Raw genomic sequence first — 17780 nt, forward strand, 5'->3', positions numbered from 1 at the left:
CTTATTAGGGCCCTCAGGGCCTGACAGTAAGGATATTTTACCATCAAGCATTTCACTTGCATTGTTTTGCTCCAGTATTATACCAAAATCCTTAGGCAGTTAGTTACAATCTCTTGAGAATAACATATAAATGCTACTCACTGTGTCGTCCTCTATGGGAGAAGAAAGGGGATGTATCTCTCATGATCCAGGTCAAGTTCCAAGCAGAGTAACCAGGAGGAAGAGACGTGCTGCTTGCTGGGAGATCGGAAGTGCTCAAACCTTTCATTAAAAAAAAAGAAAAATAAACATTATGTACGATGTAGCTGTTTGCATACTACACATCAAGCACAAAGATCTTAAACAGCTTTATAGACCATATGCAATATCTATTACTTCTTGGTTGGTTCTTCCTTCCTGATACACGTGCGCAGAAGGAGACAGGAGAGAAACTGCTGTACAGAGCAAAATTATCATCACCTAGGAAAACCGTAAACTTTAATCTCACACTGGTTCTAAGTTCTCTTTGACATTTCAGTCCCTCAATTTATTGTTTTAAAGTTTTGTTCACACGTGGAGATCCCATACGTGGAACAGGCCAACACGTACCCAGCTCCTGTTCAACAACCTAATGCATCTCAAAGATGCTTTTGGGGATTAGACTACTACAGTGACCCAGAACAGGTGAGGATCTGTACAAACCTGCACTAGCTCCGCAAGACAATCAATGATATTAGAGGGGCAAAGAGAAACAGTATCTGAAATAACACGCAAGGTCAATGAGCAAACGAGAACTCTGTAAACTTTGAAAGCACAGATTTTCCCTGTGAATGTTTCAGCTGGATTTTCTGAAGATTCTCATCTCATTTTTCGAGTATTCTCATCTCATTTTTCGAGGTCTTCAGGGCAAAGGTAGGATTTAACTTTACAGAAATACAGGCAGGCAAAACTTGTGTTTGGAAGGTTGGTTTGATGGAACAGAGTAAACCTCTAGATTGCTAATATGTTCTGATTTCTCAGAGAAGCCATAAGGAATTTGTTCTTCAGAAAGAAAATAAAAAGTACTTTTTTCTGTTCTATTAAATAATATTTTTGTCAATAATACTACAGCTGCTTACTTGAATTCTTTTAGTTTAGGTGCAAGCCTAAGCTTCACTGTAATAACAGCAAAACGATTTGATAATACCTCCTAATAAAAGTTTGGTAAAACTTTCTGTAACAATAGGAATTAACTAACTTAGAGTAATAATTAATTCAGAGTGCTGAAGAACTGTCCTCTTGAATGGATAAATAGTAACGGATAATAAAAGACACATTTAAGAGGATAATAGTAAACGTGGTAAACAGCTGAAGCCTTGGGGAAAACGCTGCTTTGATTCTGTTAAAGCTCTGCTTAGCCCAGCTTCCCACTTCCACTGATTGAAAATTTCATAGGGACTTGTCAGAAGCTTAAATACCAACTGGTAGTCGTGCCCTATCTCATTCTCGGTGCAATCTCACTTTTAGCACACTCCTGTAACTGAGCAACGATAGTGAAACAAAGAGAAAAATAACCATTCTTATGTGAGAGCTGCAACTCTTGCTCATTGCTTAGAGTAATAATCTTCAGATAAGAAGGGACTTCACCCTGTACTGTAAGCCATTCTTGACTGGAAAAAAATTAATATCCCTAATGGCTCAATTAAACCTGGTCTCCATGCTAAGTTACGGTACAATAACTAAATATCCACTATTGTCTGGAATGTAGCAACACAGAAGATCAGGCCAGTGATTTATGAGAGTAGGTATCAAACCTAGCGTCCTGCCTTCAACTGTGAATGATGAAGTGGTAAGTAACTATGGAATAACCTTTATATTGGCTTTTCCTTCCTAACATCAAGACACAGCTGACACGTCTTTCAGTAGCCCCTGATACGGTTGGTTGTGGCAAGTAATGTCAGGTTTCATTACAATAGTTATAACAGTTGCTAAAAGCAGATTTTTTCCTACAAATGTGCTTCACTTTGATGCTAATATAAAAATAATAAATAAAAGAAGAATATTAATAAAAAATGAGCACCTGAAATAAGCTGGTTTTAAAAGCAGTGTGTGTTTTGCCTGATGTGAGATGTCTGACCAGTATCGATATCCCTGCTTTGTACATCTGTACCCAGTGACTCTCCAGAATGGGCAATGATTTAATATCCTAAACACCAATCACGGATCTCCCACAGGCGAGAACTCCGCGGCCTCTTTATCCCTAAATAGACCGAAGCATACGTAGATGTTATGCACTTAGAGAGCCAAGCCTTGGGGTTGCAATCCTGTGAAAACTTCACACAAACCTGAAAAACTGACCTGCTCCCCATCTGTGTTCCCATGGCAAAAATCACCTGAGACAAAGTCACTGAGGTGCGTTTCTCTCCTTAATGCTGCAGCCACAGAACTCAACATTAAATCACTGCTCCTACCCTGACCAGCCTTACCTGGGAATTAGGAACGCAACAATCAGCTGCGATACCCCAAATTCCTTGGCACTCCTCACCTTCAGAAAAACGCCTCTGACAACTGGAACGCACTACACACTGCGTTCTTCAGAAACCGTGCCTACCTTCAGCCTCAGCCAAGTGGAAATGTTCCTTCTGTCACCAATATATACCAATTGAGATAAAAAGAATAAAGTTGAAAATCTGAGCAGAAAAGACAGGGCAGTCCAGGCACCCGAGCCTCCCCTCTATGAGCAGTAAGAGGTGCATAAGAGATAACATAAAAAATTGAAAGTTTTTCTCTATTTTTAAAAAACGGAATGGATTCAGTTCAATTCATTTCAACCTAAGAACTGCTTTTTCCCCATATTCTTTAGGATTAATTTTGGAACTTCATCTCAAATGATTTGCTTGGGCTATTGGTCTGAACTTGAAGACAAGAAGATTGTATCAGAAGTTATGAATCTTTCCCAATTAAGTTATCTTCAGAGAAAGATGCTGGGTAAAAGGTTTTTGTATAGCCAACAGGCTACTCTTCACAGTGAGGAATGATTTGATTTCAGAGTGAGCTATAGGTTAGGAAAAGGAGAGACCTTTCCTCTTCCACCCTCAGGGCATTTTACATCCAGAAAGGTAATTACAGAAGACTGTATCAGCTAAACAAATGCTTCTCGCGCAGCAAGGGTAATGCAAACGCACACTACACCGTAGCCGTTTTACAAAATAAAGGTTTTTTTCCTCCCCTCTCCAAAACAATTCATACTGAAGCCAAAAGCACTATGAAAATTTTGTCTCCTCCTTTTTAGATATGTTAACTTCCCATCCCAGTTGTTAGTACCAGGGTGCTCTGTCACTTGTCAACAGTAACCCTAACCTTTAAAAAAATTAATGGATTAGGAACTGGAAGCTGACAGCTCCATTTTTAGTAGCTAGAAGTATGGCAAGGTACAACAGAGGTTTCTTTGATATTCCTGCCTAAAGAAATATCCAGGGCCAAATCATGACCAAAGGTACTCCATCACAGCTAGAAACGCGCACCTGAAGAGAACATTTGACATTTCTGGTTTTAAACCTGTGCAAAGGAATCTCCTTAGGGGATGTGAAATTCATTCGGCTCACCAAGAGTTTTGGTAAAAAAATAAAAAATGTTTCATGTATACTGAAGTCAAGCCTCTAGGCCACAAATTCATTAAATTAAATATTTATGTATTATTTTAATGAAAAATACCTCTTTAACAGAATAACCCTGCATGTTCACATAAGAATGGAACAACAAGAAAATCTTTCTACTTGGGTCATTTTTAAACAAACAGCATTTCCTCCCTTTTTTGCCCTTTCTGGAAGAAGGAAGAAAGATCCCCAGCAATTAACATATGGAGGTTTTTTTTAAGTTCCGTGCAGTGCAAAAACGTAATTGAATTTTTATCAAAACACCCATGCCTTTTTTAACCAAAAAGTGCACCTACATGTAACTGAGTATTGCTCATTACTAGCTTTGCATATTGCTCCATTACTCAATGGATAACCTTTCTCACTTTGCTGAGCTGTATTATTCCCAGTTTCTCAGTGGTGAACCTGAGGTGACAAACCTGCATGTACCTGTACTCTAGATTTCAGAGTTGCCAGGGATGTGTAAGTTAATAACTGAGAGTAACGTGTACTTTCAGCTACACCTACATCTGGAAAAATATCTCAAAATCATTCATATTTGTTTGCGTAGAAATCAGAAATCAACATTAGTAGTGTTTGTGGCTCTGGTTTATAACAGCAAGCGATAGAGACGTTATGAGCAAATAGTACAATGATGTGTTTAGAAACAGCCTCCATTAAGATCTGAATTTTCCAGTCTCTGGGGAAGCCAGACATTTCAAAAAACGTTATCCCAGTTTTAAGTAAAAGGTAGCAATTTTCCACAGAAAGAATATTACACAGTTATCTTTTCCCTGATTTAAAAAAAAAAAAAAAAATCTAATCAGGACAAAGCCAATTTCACTTCATTAAAACTGCCAAAACAAAAATTTTACAGACACCTGTACTGCCCTGGGTATGGAAACCTCTGTGGACTTCTGGGAACCAGAGGCAGGCCAAAGACGTTCTGGGAAGAGGCAGATCCAACACTGCGGGGCCCTGAAGCCCAACATCTCCATCTTGCAAAAGAACCTCTCAGGACCCTGACGTTTATGAAGCCCTGGCTGGCTACGACCAGCAAGATGTTCAGGCTTGCCTCTCTCTAGCTGAGAGTGTATGCCCTTGAGGTCCTTGTAAAGGATTCCTGAGCTCCTGGCTCCACAAAAGTCTTTGGTTTCAGTTTTTGTGGGGTAAGGGGATGCAACCAGGGCAAAAAAGACTGCCTGAGAATTCCCTGTAAGCTTTTAAACTCACAACTGATCCTCAAAATCCCACTAACAGTACTCATACAGCCTCTTAGAAACTTTCGTTTTTCCCCTCTTCCCATCTACAAACATACTCAGTCATCCATGAAAGCGCAAAGAACACATTATATCGAGGTGAGCAAGCAGCACCAAAACCAACAAACAGCCCAAGTAAACGCTTTGTGAATAATCCATAGACTCAACTATGCTCATACAAATCATTGTCTAAATGACATTCAGAAGCAAAATTCAAATTCTGTTTACAGTCAAGCCAGAGAACGAGGCAAAGGGCAAGCTCATTCCATGCAGTTTCTTGCTCTGAATAGTTGGTGAGCGTTACTTACATTAATGGGTGGATGTACTCCAGGGTTTGTTTTTACAAACCTTTTCTAAAGTACAAAAATGTTCTCTGACAGTCTGTCAAGTTTATCTTTTTCAGTTGGAAAATATATTTAATAATGCATTATGTTACAATGATTTTATGTCATATTGAAAGCCTGATGAGTGCAAATAAACGATAGTACGTGTGTCACCGAACCCGTGCTGGATTGCTGTGGAGAAAAAATTTGCATTTAGTGGGCTGTAGCAGACCTGTGGATAGTGGATTCAGTCAGATGCACTGCATGAGGCATAGAAGTGATCAACAACGCTGACTGGCAGATGCTTGATGAGTAAATTTGGGAATAGCATACACTTCCTGTACATGAAGCATGTGTCACTAATAAGACTGTATTTAACTCAACAACTGTGTTATCCTTCTGGCCCTGACTAATTTTTTATAATTTTTTTGCCTTTGTAAGGCTTATTCAAACATTTTTTTTAGCCCCTTTCTGTTAGCAACGTATTTTTTTTACATCATCTTTTCACAGAGAATATTAACTTTTGATTGAAAAAACCCAAATGCCTCAAAACTGACTAATTCAATCAGCAAGTAGGTGCTCCACAGCCCCATTCTTTTCTACCGACTAGGCAGTCCCTCGACCTACCCCATCCCACGGACATTTACTGATGCAAGGAGAGTCTGCGCTAAATGGGGGAGATGCAGTCTGATCATCAGACCTTGGCTCTGGAAGAGGAGCACAGAACACCCAAATTACAATTCCACAAAAGCACTGTGACAGGGAAAAATTAACCAAGTATCACGTGTTGCTGCTCATTACAGGAAAAAAAAAATATTAAGATCCACATTTTATTCTTAAAAATGCAAGGGGAAACAATATTGGGTTTTTTTCTGCTTTCTGTGAATTCTTCTTGGCATTTGAATGTATATTGTAAAATCTAAGCAGCTTTTAATTTCTACTTTGAAAGCAAGTGGCATGCAAAGAGCATTAAAAAAAAAACAAACCCACAATTTAAATGACCAGGCTTATGTTCTACCCAGCTCAACTAATATAGTTTAAAAATATACTGCCATCTAGAGCATACACCTCAGATGCTCTGCAGCTGCTGAAGACCTGCCCAGTAAGAGACCACGAAACGGAAATGAATCACTGATAAAGAGCTCGGGGTCTCAATTACAGACCAGACCCGGAATAGCTTAAAGTTGTTACTCGTCTGCGTGCATACAAGAACCCAACTTTAAAAAACCCAACAGTAGAGTAATCTTTGCCCTAATAATCTTTTACAGCACAATTAAGTATCTCTGTGGGCAACAGAGGACTGAATGTTAGTTACTGAACTGCTCTCAACTCGGGTTTGTCCCCTCAAAAGTTGAGGCTGCTGGCAGGGATGCGCTTCTCCTGCCTGTCTAAACAAAGGGGAAAAGCCCTTCTAGCAGCAAAGCTCTACCTACAAACACATATCCAGAGTTTTGGATGCTTGTGCGTTGTATCAGCTTTTAGGTATTTTAGGATCGAAACTGGAAAAGGAGTGTTGGGAGGGTGACTTTGTGGGGCTGTGGTACTTCAACACAAGGCAATACTTGTCTTTGGACTGATAACCAATGTGTCTGAATTACTGACCAGTGAAAACCAGAAGCCATTACGTCCAGCTGTTTCCTACAGCACGGACAGACCTCCAGCCACTGCAGCCAGCAGGAAAGCGCAAGATAAAGTCTGTGCAATCGGAAACCTTTCCACTAAGGCACGCTAAAGTACTTCCAGGTTGCAGAGGCTCTGAATTTTTTCTGTACGTGTAAAAATAAAGTGATCCTTCCACTGTCGTCTGGGGTATTGGCCTACTGTAGCTTAGAAAAACCTCCAACAAAACTGAGGGGCAATATTAACGTTGGGTCCACGTGCGTCAACACTAGAGAGTTCCTCCATTCGCAGTCATGGGGAGCCCTCCAGTGCTTGCCGGACCGACCCCTAGAAGGACCCTCCGTTACAGCATTCCTCATCCAAAGGACTTCAGAGCAGCTGCTTACCAGTATATATGCTATACCAGTAAGATTCTCATCTGTCAGAACTGGGGTCCCAATCCCTCTTATTCTCAGTGTCCATCTATTTGCATGTCTCAGATTACTCCTCCACAGTACTTCCCCTGAGCCTGTTCCCAGTTAACATAACCTCTAGAAGCACAGTGGTCAGGCTTTCAAGGAACAAAAATAACAGTTGGTTTGACAGAATTTTAATAATTCATTACACGTACTGACTTCAAACCATACAGTGCCTTTACCTTGGATTTCTGCATGGCCACTTCCACATTTAAGACATAGACCTAGTTGGGAGTCTCTCATCAGATTTGCACACTTCCTATGTTGTTTTAAGTAGTGGGATTAAGGAAAAAAAGAAACAAACCCAGAAACAACCTCCTGTTCTTTACACACTTAAAACCCTCTTTTGTACTACATTGGCTGTGTACTAAACCAGAATGCATATACAAACTTGCACCTCTAAGCAGTTATCACTTTAACACAGCTGCAGATATTTAGATACTCAGTGGCCCCGCAGTCCCTGCAAATTTTAATACAAGCTCACGTTTTTCTCAACATCTGCCTTTTGATCCGTCTCTTGTTTTCAAGGGGTGGCATTCAATGTTCACTCAGTTTTGTCTCTGTAGTTCTTAAGTTCCAGTGGACAAAATTACATGCAAAAATTCCTTGACCATTTAAACATCATGGGAATGAGTATTTGAAGGTTTTGGCGCAGATCTGAATCTTTGTGGTCTGCAGGAGGCTTTTCACTCTCTGAGGAAGCAGCCTGCATTACCTTTCAAAGACTTCTTTGGTCAGGATGAAAATGGTGGTAACTTGCTTCTCCTCCCGCATTTTCATACCACGTCATTACCTCTGGCTTTGGATATGCTTGTAACGAACTTTAGGAAACATTTTTTGCTTTCATATATAGCAACTAAATGTCCCCCTTCCAACTCGAATCCATCTACAGTCACACAAGACGTGAGCATTTAAAACCCTCTTGCGCTGCACTGCAGCACTGAGCTTGGATGGGTGTGAAGAAGAAAAAAAAAAGTTCATTTTCCCACACATTTCATATCTGAAGGAAGAACAAACTTTCTTCCTATTATTTCTAATACAGACACAAGACATTTCAAAAGGTCACAGTTCAGCCTGACTTAATTTGGGAAGAGTCTTTACTTCTGGACAGGCTGGATCGATGGGCCAAAGCCAATTGTATGAGGTTTAATAAGGCCAAGTGCCGGGTCCTGCATTTCGGTCACAACAACCCCGGGCAACGCTACAGGCTTGGGGAAGAGTGGCTCAAAAGCTGCCCGGCAGAAAAAGACCTGGGGGTGCTGGTGGATGGCCAGCTTAACATGAGCCAGCAGTGTGCCCAGGTGGCCAAGAAGGCCAACAGCATTCTGGCTTGTATCAGGAATAGCGTGGCCAGCAGGAGCAGGGAAGTGATGGTGCCTCTGTACTCGGCACTGGTGAGGCCTCACCTCGAGCACTGTGTTCAGTTCTGGGCCCCTCTGTACAAGAGGGACATTGAAGTGCTGGAGCGGGTCCAGAGGAGAGCTACCAGGCTGGTGAGGGGTCTGGAGACCAGGTCATATGAGGAGAGGCTGAGGGAGATGGGCGTGTTTAGCTTGGAGAAGAGGAGGCTGAGGGGAGACCTCATTGCCCTCTACAACTCCCTGAAAGGAGGTTGGAGAGAGGTGGGTGTTGGCCTCTTCTCCCAGGTCAGTGACAACAGGACCAGAGGAAATGGTCTGAAGCTGCGGCAGGGGAGGTTTAGATTAGATATTAGGAAGAATTACTCTACTGAAAGAGTGGTCAGGCACTGGAACAGCCTGCCCAGGGAGGTGGTTGAGTCACCATCCCTAGAGGTATTTAAGAAACGTCTAGATTTGGCACTTCAGGGCATGCTCTAGTGGCAGAGAGTGTAGGGGGTTTTTTTATGTGTGTGTGGTTGGCCTCAATGATCTCAAAGGTCCCTTCCAACCATGCAGCTTCTATAATTCCATAATTCACTCCAGCTGATACATCCAGGTTTCCCTGGGAACTCACATTCCCTGTAGCGCATGCTACCGCTAAATATACCCCTTTCTTTCACAGTGCTCTATGAAAAAAGCTTTTTGGATATGTGCATCATCCTTCCTCCTCAAAGAGCATGGGGCAATGGCCAAAACAGTCACTCACACACCACCTGGCATAAGCCCACCTCAGGAGCAATCCGGCCTTGTTCCACTGCCTGGAACCATTCAATAATCACAGCTGCAAATGGTGGCCAGTAAATACTGGTTATTTGGAAGAAAGCAATAGCAGTGGCATAAGTCAGCCTTATTTTTCCTCATTACTATCATTATTACTATTATTGCTTCTGTGAAAAGAGGGAAATTCTATGTTTATTGCACAAGCGCACGTGAAAGATAATGTTGGCAGAAGGCTCGATAATGGTCCCACATATAGAAATATAAATCCAGGGGCTTTTTTTTTTTTTTAAAATCAGACATCCCCACACCTTCACATTTAAAATAGGCCCCAAGCAAAGGAAATAAAACACAGGAACTTCAGGTGAAAACTGGAGATTCCTCGTACAAAAGAGGCAGAAATTCTGAAGCGATGTTTCCCATAGAAAATGTGCCTCGAGTATACCATACAGACAGAGGGAACACCTTTAGAAAGGTCACTGCAGCTCCAGAGGATTTGACCAGCTTTAATACGTGGAATAATTCTGAAACCTTGCAATCCAAAGATGGCATTTTCAAAGAAGAAACTTTTAAAATACGCCTGCCATCACAAAACATAAAGTGAACACTGAGGAATTACACGAAACCCTACATATGTACAACAGACACAAACTGTGAAGCAGCGACAGCTATGAATTTCTTGCCATTTGTATGGCTAAAACTATTTATTTGCTGCATTAGGCATTTCTGTTAAGATATAGTGTTGCAGAACAACAACATACATACAGGCTGTTTTGGTACCAGAGAAAATGTTAGACTTTTGTTATTGGTAGGCAAGCTGCATTATTTTTAGAAATAGCAAAAGGGTGAGATGACTATTTCAATCTAAAACACAGCTGTCTTGGCAGTAACAATAAAAACTACTTCATATTCCCTTTACTGGGAAAGATGCCAACGTGCTTATAATGTCTATTTTCACTGCAACATTTAATTTTGCTTAAGGTAAAGGACAGCATCTCTGACTACAACTGGGGGGTATTTAGATGTGAAAGTACTTCTCAAGCAAGTTGTGCAAGTGCTGCCAAAATGAAGGCACAAAGCACTTGGGCGAGGCACGAGAAACTCCTGTCTTCACCCAGAGAGACACCTCTGAGTTGACTACGAGTAGAGACTGTAAAAGGGAAATTACTCCTCATTCTGTTTTTCAGGTGCAAAAGAAAAATGAGCAGCAGTATCTCTGGAGATACTCTGATTTGGTTTGTTTCTTGGTTTTTTTTTTTTTTTTGGTTGGTTGGTTGGGGGTTTTTTTGGTTTGGTTTTTTGGGGTTTTTTTTGGGGGGTGGGGGGGTTGGTTTTTGTTTGTTTTTTTTTTTTTTTGTTTGGTTGGGGTTTTTTTTACCACTGCAGCACAATTTTGCTCTGTATAGCTGCTTTCCAAAGATCTTAAATCTTAACTAGTCCTCAGCGTTAACATAAGAGAAGTCACCACTCTCCTCTGCTGAATGGCACCAGAGCAGTTCAGTTACATGATACAAAAGATAGTGCTTCATCTCAAGGCAAAGCCTTCTGGGGGGTGGGGGGGTCAGGATGGCCCAGGTTATCTGTGCTGATGCAAACCAGGCTGCTGTGAACTCCTACTCAGCCTTATATTTGGCTTCTGCTATAAAGACAACCATCCAAATACTCAACACAGTCTAAGACGAGTAGGAAGACGCAGGTTATTACCATCTGCCTATCACAGAAAAGGGGAGCTTCCTGTTATCTCTGTTACGTATTCCTACATACTACTACAGCCTTCCTCAGATGTGGAAAAACTAGTGAGAAGGGCTGGGCTGAAAAGATGGCCCATAAGGAGCTGCAAAACATCTAGTAGAAGACATGAACCACATGGGAAAAAAATGGACATGATGGATTTGTTGCAGACTCTACGTACATCTTATATGTAAGGGTGCTAAGAAACCACGGGATTAAACAACCTGCTCAAATTCACATCACAAAATGGTTGCAAAGTTTAGAAAAGAAAACAACCTGTATTGTTTCCTTCTCCCCAGAGGTCCCCACATCTGGTAGTCCAGCCCTGTCTCTGCCAAATGACTCCACTCTATCTTGTGAAATTCTGCGCATCTGGAACAGAGCCAGCGTGTGAATGGGGCTTTCATCTACACAAAAATAAAACAAAATAGCCTTGCAGTAACATCTAGAAGGACGATAGGATATTTTATACTTGGGTTTTTTTTTGTTTTTCATTTTTCCCCAAGTTTATGTCTATCTAAATCCTTTCCTGCAAAAGAGAAAAAACTTCGCTTCTCTTCCCCTCAGAACCTGCACTGTTCAAAAAGAATTTCCCAAACTGATTACCAAAAGGCTTGTAAGAGAAATGATTACAAATGGCTGAGTTAACTGCTCCAGACGGCCTCATCAGTCATCATAATGCGGTCTCAGCATCAGACTCATCAGGACAGGCAACCTGTCATGACAGATGACACCTCTTCAAGATGCCTTCCTCCCATGGCTTTTCCCCAAGCAAGTCCTCCTGGGATAAGGTGCTTGCAAATAGTGGTCCTTAAGCAATAATCAAGGAGGAATCATCACCACCTGCCTTCCGTGAGCTGCTTCAGTGTTGGGGCTATTTTATTTTATTTTTTTTCCAGTTTTACCTTTAGTCTCTGAGTGTAGAATCTTTTATCTTCACACACATCTTGAAATCAAAGTACTTTCAGCAGTTGCTTTAAAGGTGAATTTAGAGATGATGATAAGAGCACCAAATTAAGAGAGAGGAGGCCAGAAAAGGCTGAGACAGCACTGCCAGCCCCACACTACTTTTCCACTGCCAGCCTCAATCGCTGTAAAATAATTTGCAATCTATGCCTCATTTTCTGCATCTAGAAAAGGAAGAGTATACAGACCTCTATTGTAAGTCTGCTATCTAAACTGGTAAGGTGAATTATTTATTTTTTTTTGAGTTATACAGCATCTTCTGTGATGAGCACCACACTAATACCCATTATAAATAAAAGCCATCTCATCATCCCATAGATATTGTTTTGTGAACTGGAACTCGAGAGCACTAATTCCATTCACGGCTCTTCTTATCTGCAATGGGATCTAAGATAAATTGTATAGTTTCTCCTTTTGCCTTGTTTTTTTTCTGCTACCAAAATGGAAGTAATGATTCTCACTGGACTTAGAAATCCTTGGATAAAAAGCAGTAAATATTTTTATAAAGAAATGTCTAAGCAAAGTCTTCAAAATATCATTTGCCTGAAACTCTACTGTCCTGCACCTCACATACAGCTTTTTTACTACAGCGAGGGTAAAAAACTTGATTAAGAACAGTTGGCTTCTTAACGACACGCATCTCAGTCACAGTGAAGAGGCAAACTATTTGCAATGAACAGTTTGTTTGTGAAATTTGGCACTTGTTGGCTGTTTGCAAATTGTTCATGGACAGACCGCAGTTGATGAATACTTTGAAATTACTCAAATATTTACTGGGAACAGATTTCAGCCCTTGGGGTTTTTTGTTTGTTTGCTTTGTGTGGTACTCCAGCTATGCACCAGTTGGTCTTTCAAATGCCCGTGGTACTGAAGAGGTGCTGGATCCGAGCAGCAATCTGAATTTCTGCTTTGCAGGAAACTGCATGATTTCTCTTTCTTTCCATTCCACGTGTTTTGAATGAAGATGAACAAATCTGAATTTTCCTGGAAATAAAATCTTATATAGGAAAACAGCTTGGGAGCAAATGATTTTGTGTAAAGGAATTAAATTTTAAGTGTTTCATGTCAAATTTACAGTAAAGTATACTACAATATAGTTTGCAAATACTACAGTATAAGTTGCAAATTAAGTAAATGATCCAAATGCTTCATTGCCGTAAAGTCAAAACATTTCATTTTCTCCTAGACTGAAAAAGACCCTGCTATTTTGTGTAAATTGAAATATTCCCATAGGAAGTCTAGTTTTCAAAATGATATTTCCTGATGGAAAATATGACATAGAAAACAACTTAAGTAATTCTAATTCTAATGCATCTGACAAGATATCACTTTGCTATGCAGCTGCCAGAACACCTCTCTGGGAATCCCCTGGCAGGGACCTTGAGCTGCAGAAGCCACTCGGCTTGGCCAGTCTGAAAAAAACACTCATGGACAGTTAATGAGGTCTTTTAGAAAATTTAGTAAAGAGCAAAACAGAATGAGCACAGCTATGGTAAACTCATAAAAAATTCAAATGAACGAAATTCTCTATTGGCCACAAACTTCAGATGGATATTTATTTTTATGGACAGAGAGGGAGCTGCAGAGACAGCACAACACACTGTGGGAATTACAACAACAGATTGAATCCCCGCCAGAACGATGCCACGGCTTCTTATATCCATACCCTTCCTGGATAACGCTGGCAGGCAGTTTCAGAATGAAACGCACACATTTTCCTTTCCTTTGCAAAAAAAAAAGAATTAAAAAAATAGCCTTTCTGTTTCCAAGCTGTGTGCACCTGTAGCCCTAGCTGCACCTTTAACTGCCTGGCAGTGCAAGCAGCCGATCCGTCACCAAAGGCAGTAAGCTGAAGTGGCACGTGCGGAGCTGCAGAGAGCCGCTCTGCAAGTTTGCATCCCATCAGGGAGGCAAGAACATTCAGCCTTTTCATAATTTCTGGTTTCGAAGTGGGAGAAGTCCTTTGAAACAATCAGTTTTACAAACTGCCTTTCTTCTTCCAAGGCCTGTCTAATATCCCTCTGTCAGTGATAGTATCAGCAATCACTGAAACTATCAGGTGAGGATTTGGGGTATTGTAAAGGTTCTTTTCATACAGCTTAGCAAGTAGAAATAAACGTCAGCCAGTATGACCTTAGCCGCCAGCCCCCTAGAATTCATTAACAAACTGACTGAAACTGTCCCGCTTTGCACGTGACAAAAGCCACCCCAGATCCTACCCACTCGGATAATGCGCCACAGATCTTAGAGACTCATATCTGTACACCCACCTAAGAAAAAAAGTGCTTTGTGAAGGTAAGCAGCCTTCTTTCTACCCCGTTTACTAAAAGAAATCCAGGTGAGAAGAAAAACAGGGAGCACGCTTTTCTCCCATAACTTCATCGGAGGAGAGACTCTTGTTCAGCAGGATGTCTTAAGTCTGTAAAGACAACTGCAGCGGGTAATAGAGAAAGAGACCACCACCCTACAGATGTGTTGCAACTTGCAAAGACAGGGAAAGATATGAATAACTTGATAAAGTTTCTGAATTATACACAGATGATCAGATGATGCAAGAGAACAGAGCATGGTAACAGGATTTTGACCACCAAATCACTAACTTCACTACTTGGCAATCAAAACAACTCTCTCAGACCATTTGGTGGCCAGGGTCCTGTTTTCTCTGGGACACTTGACCCACATTTTGATGATAATAAGGGCTCCAGTAAGGTATTTTAACACCTAGAGCATCCTCACTTTCCCTCCAGGCCCTCCTCAGTGCTTATCTGCCCTCTGTCTCAGGTGTCCCTAAGCCATTACAACATCCTGATCATGGATGTCCTATAGTTGTTCTTCTGAACTACTAGAAGCATACGAATTGGGTATATCTGCTTCAGTTTTGCTTTATTTCTTCCCCTCCCTTCCTCTGCTCAAGAGAAATACTATGGACAAGCAACTCTCCCTGTCCTCTTTTTTTATATCCCTGCTCCTGCCCCATGACTGAGCACAGAAAGCCAAGGATTTCTCATGCCATTGAGAAGGAACTACTTTCTCGGCTCTAGGAGCTGGTACCAGAGGCAGCACTGCCTCTGAAGGGAGGTCTTCCCTGGCATTTAGCAGCCAGGGCAAAGCTCAGACTGGAGCACCGGAAGGACACTAAAGGGATGGTAGGGTATAGCGCGCAGCCTGATTCTCACGGCGAGGGACTGAGAATGTTCTCCCGTGGATGAGAGCTGCCTCTGTCCAGCTCAGGCAGAATTTTTGATTAGTAGTTGCCATCTCAAATACTTGCGCTCCCTGACCACCCACAATCTAACACTTATCAGGGAAATAGTGCTAACTTGTCCAGGCTGCCCTTACTGCATTGCTAAAAATAGTAATTAACCTGTTTTTCTGCTCCTTGCTATCTCTGGAGTACACCTGCTTACACAAGGTTGATCAGAATCCAGCTCACTACTCACAGGAATTAACATCATTATCTCCTTGTACAGGCTGCCTGAGCCGCAAATTCAGTTCCCCCGCTCTGGGTTTTAATCTGCCGTAGTTCTTCTGCTCTCTGACCATTGCATCCCGGGCTGCATGTGGGAACATCAAGAACTTTCCTTCCTTCCTCTCTGTTTCTTATTCTGAAAGGCAGCCTGCCCCGCTTCTCAGGGCACCAGCCTCTTCACCTCCAGCAGCACCTAACCTGCCATGTCCACGGTCGCCAGCTAGAGCTGGAAGCGTCCTGCGGTGCATCCACTAAAAGTGAAACTAAGTCAAATCCTTCAGTCAAACTCTCTTGAATATTGAGGTGTGTAAAATCAAAATCCAGTCTGGAAGGCTGGCTCGAAAGGACCTGTGTCATCTCACGTCCAGTAGCTGCAGAATATGATGCCACTTCTATTGTGGTCTAAAAAGGATTTATCACAGACCTATCACCATTGACAGGTCAATCACAGCGCTGTAATCAAAATCCAAACTGCTACTTTTAAGTCTATTTTTGCGAAACCTTGACACCAGACAATCAGAATTGATATGGGATGAAATTGCTCAGAATTTCATCTAAACTTTTTAAGATAATCGGTTTGCATATTTTTTTTTCCCTCCTCTTAATTGAGTTCCTCTCCCTTCTAGGTAATGCTGCTTTTGCAGTAGTACAGATTCAGGCTGTACCTTTACCAGCCACAGAAACAGATCAGAATGCTGCAGCCACACAGGTTCTCTTCTCTTTTTCCATCCAATTTTGCAGGTGCTAGAGGTCAGTATCCAAATGATCACCTCCTTAACCAAACACCTCCCAATTTTTAATACAACTCTACCGCACAGAAATCAGCTGCGTAAAAATATTATAATGGGACTTTACATTAACGCAGCAACAGTATTCAACTGAACAATGAGAAATGCAATAACTTCCTAACCCGCAAACACAACCGAGGGTCAGAGTTAAGCTGGGCTTCTTCTGTCCTTGTACAGCGCCCACAGTAGCAAAAATCTTGTAAACTGAAATAATGGCCTCAGTAAAACCTGGGCAGTCCCAGTGCTTTCAGTAACCTGGGTAGGTTACTCACCAGAACCTGGGTTAACAGCACCGTTATTGATAGCACTCAAGTGCCCAAGAGCCTCTGTGCTGTGCCAGCTATTATTTTTGGTGGATAGAAGATAGGAAAGTGGAGATTCCAGCTTGCTCAAAGCTGAATTGGTTCTGCAATGCTAATAGAAGTAAAAAGCAATAAAACATGTTGTCGCTAACAGATTTTACATGTGTCTGAATGTACACGGGGAGTTACTCTATTGATTAAATAAAGACCGTTTTTGAATAGTCATTCTCTAGAGTAGAATAGCATTTTAAGATTGGTAGCGAATTGCACTTGGGTGGGGATTTCATCAGGATGCTGTGGCATTCATGATTTTAGCATGCTCCAGTCTCGCAGTAAGAGCAAAACATCCTACGGTACCTGCCTGCAAGGTTGGTTTGAAGTGGAAGCAAAATTCAGCACAATCCATAGCTATTCTGGGGCCAAAAGCCAAAGATTTTGCTAATATATAAAGCTTCCGTGTGCTGGCTAAACATCAGGGATATACGTTACTGAAGAAATTAAAACAACAACTCTGTGTGGTTTAAGCATTATCTCTACCAAGTATCTTACTAGTGGCTGAGCTCCAGGCAACACAGAACTAGCAAAAAAGCTAAAACCAAGTGGGATACAACCTAATGCCTGCATCCTCCGGCAGGATCAGAGAAACAAAGTTTCCTCTGTCGATACATTGATTTTTCCAGGCTTGGCTCATTTTTTAGAAGAAGAATATTCTTTGGAACTTAACTTCATCCTGAAATGGTGGTGGTAGGAGAAATGTAATATTTGTTCGCTTTTCTGTTTTTAACTAAAGTAAGTTGTGATCACAGGCACACATGCTCTGAAAGAGCGAGGGGCGTAAGTTTACTCACTGATGAAAACAAAGACAGGAAAGGCTTTCAGACCAGTGAATGTCCTTAAAACTCAAGGAAAATTCCCCTTGTAAAACATTTCTAAAGAAACTTCTTGCTAAATTCAGCAAAACTAGTGGAATTACATGAAGGATGAACATAGGCCCCCTGCTGCTTAGATTTATTTTTCAATTTAGATTAAGTTTTGTTTTAAAATCAAGTACGTGGATGACAGTGACCCAAGGGGTGCAGCTGCTATGCCAGAGGGCAGGATTGCCATCCAGAGGAACACGGACAGGCCAACAGGAACCTCATGAAATCCAACAGGGA

General features: G+C 41.5%; 1 protein-coding gene across 1 annotated transcript in view; it reads right to left on the reverse strand.

The window, feature by feature from the left end:
- ALK (ALK receptor tyrosine kinase) overlaps nt 1–17780 on the reverse strand; it is a 328277-nt gene that overhangs the window by 242080 nt on the left and 68417 nt on the right. The window contains exon 2 of the mRNA XM_063328138.1: nt 142–261. Within this exon, the coding sequence (XP_063184208.1) occupies nt 142–261 (120 nt within the window). The remainder of the gene's footprint in view (nt 1–141; nt 262–17780) is intronic.

The sequence above is a fragment of the Chroicocephalus ridibundus genome, chromosome 3 (genome assembly GCF_963924245.1).
Source record: "Chroicocephalus ridibundus chromosome 3, bChrRid1.1, whole genome shotgun sequence".
In the NCBI taxonomy this organism is placed as follows: domain Eukaryota; kingdom Metazoa; phylum Chordata; class Aves; order Charadriiformes; family Laridae; genus Chroicocephalus; species Chroicocephalus ridibundus.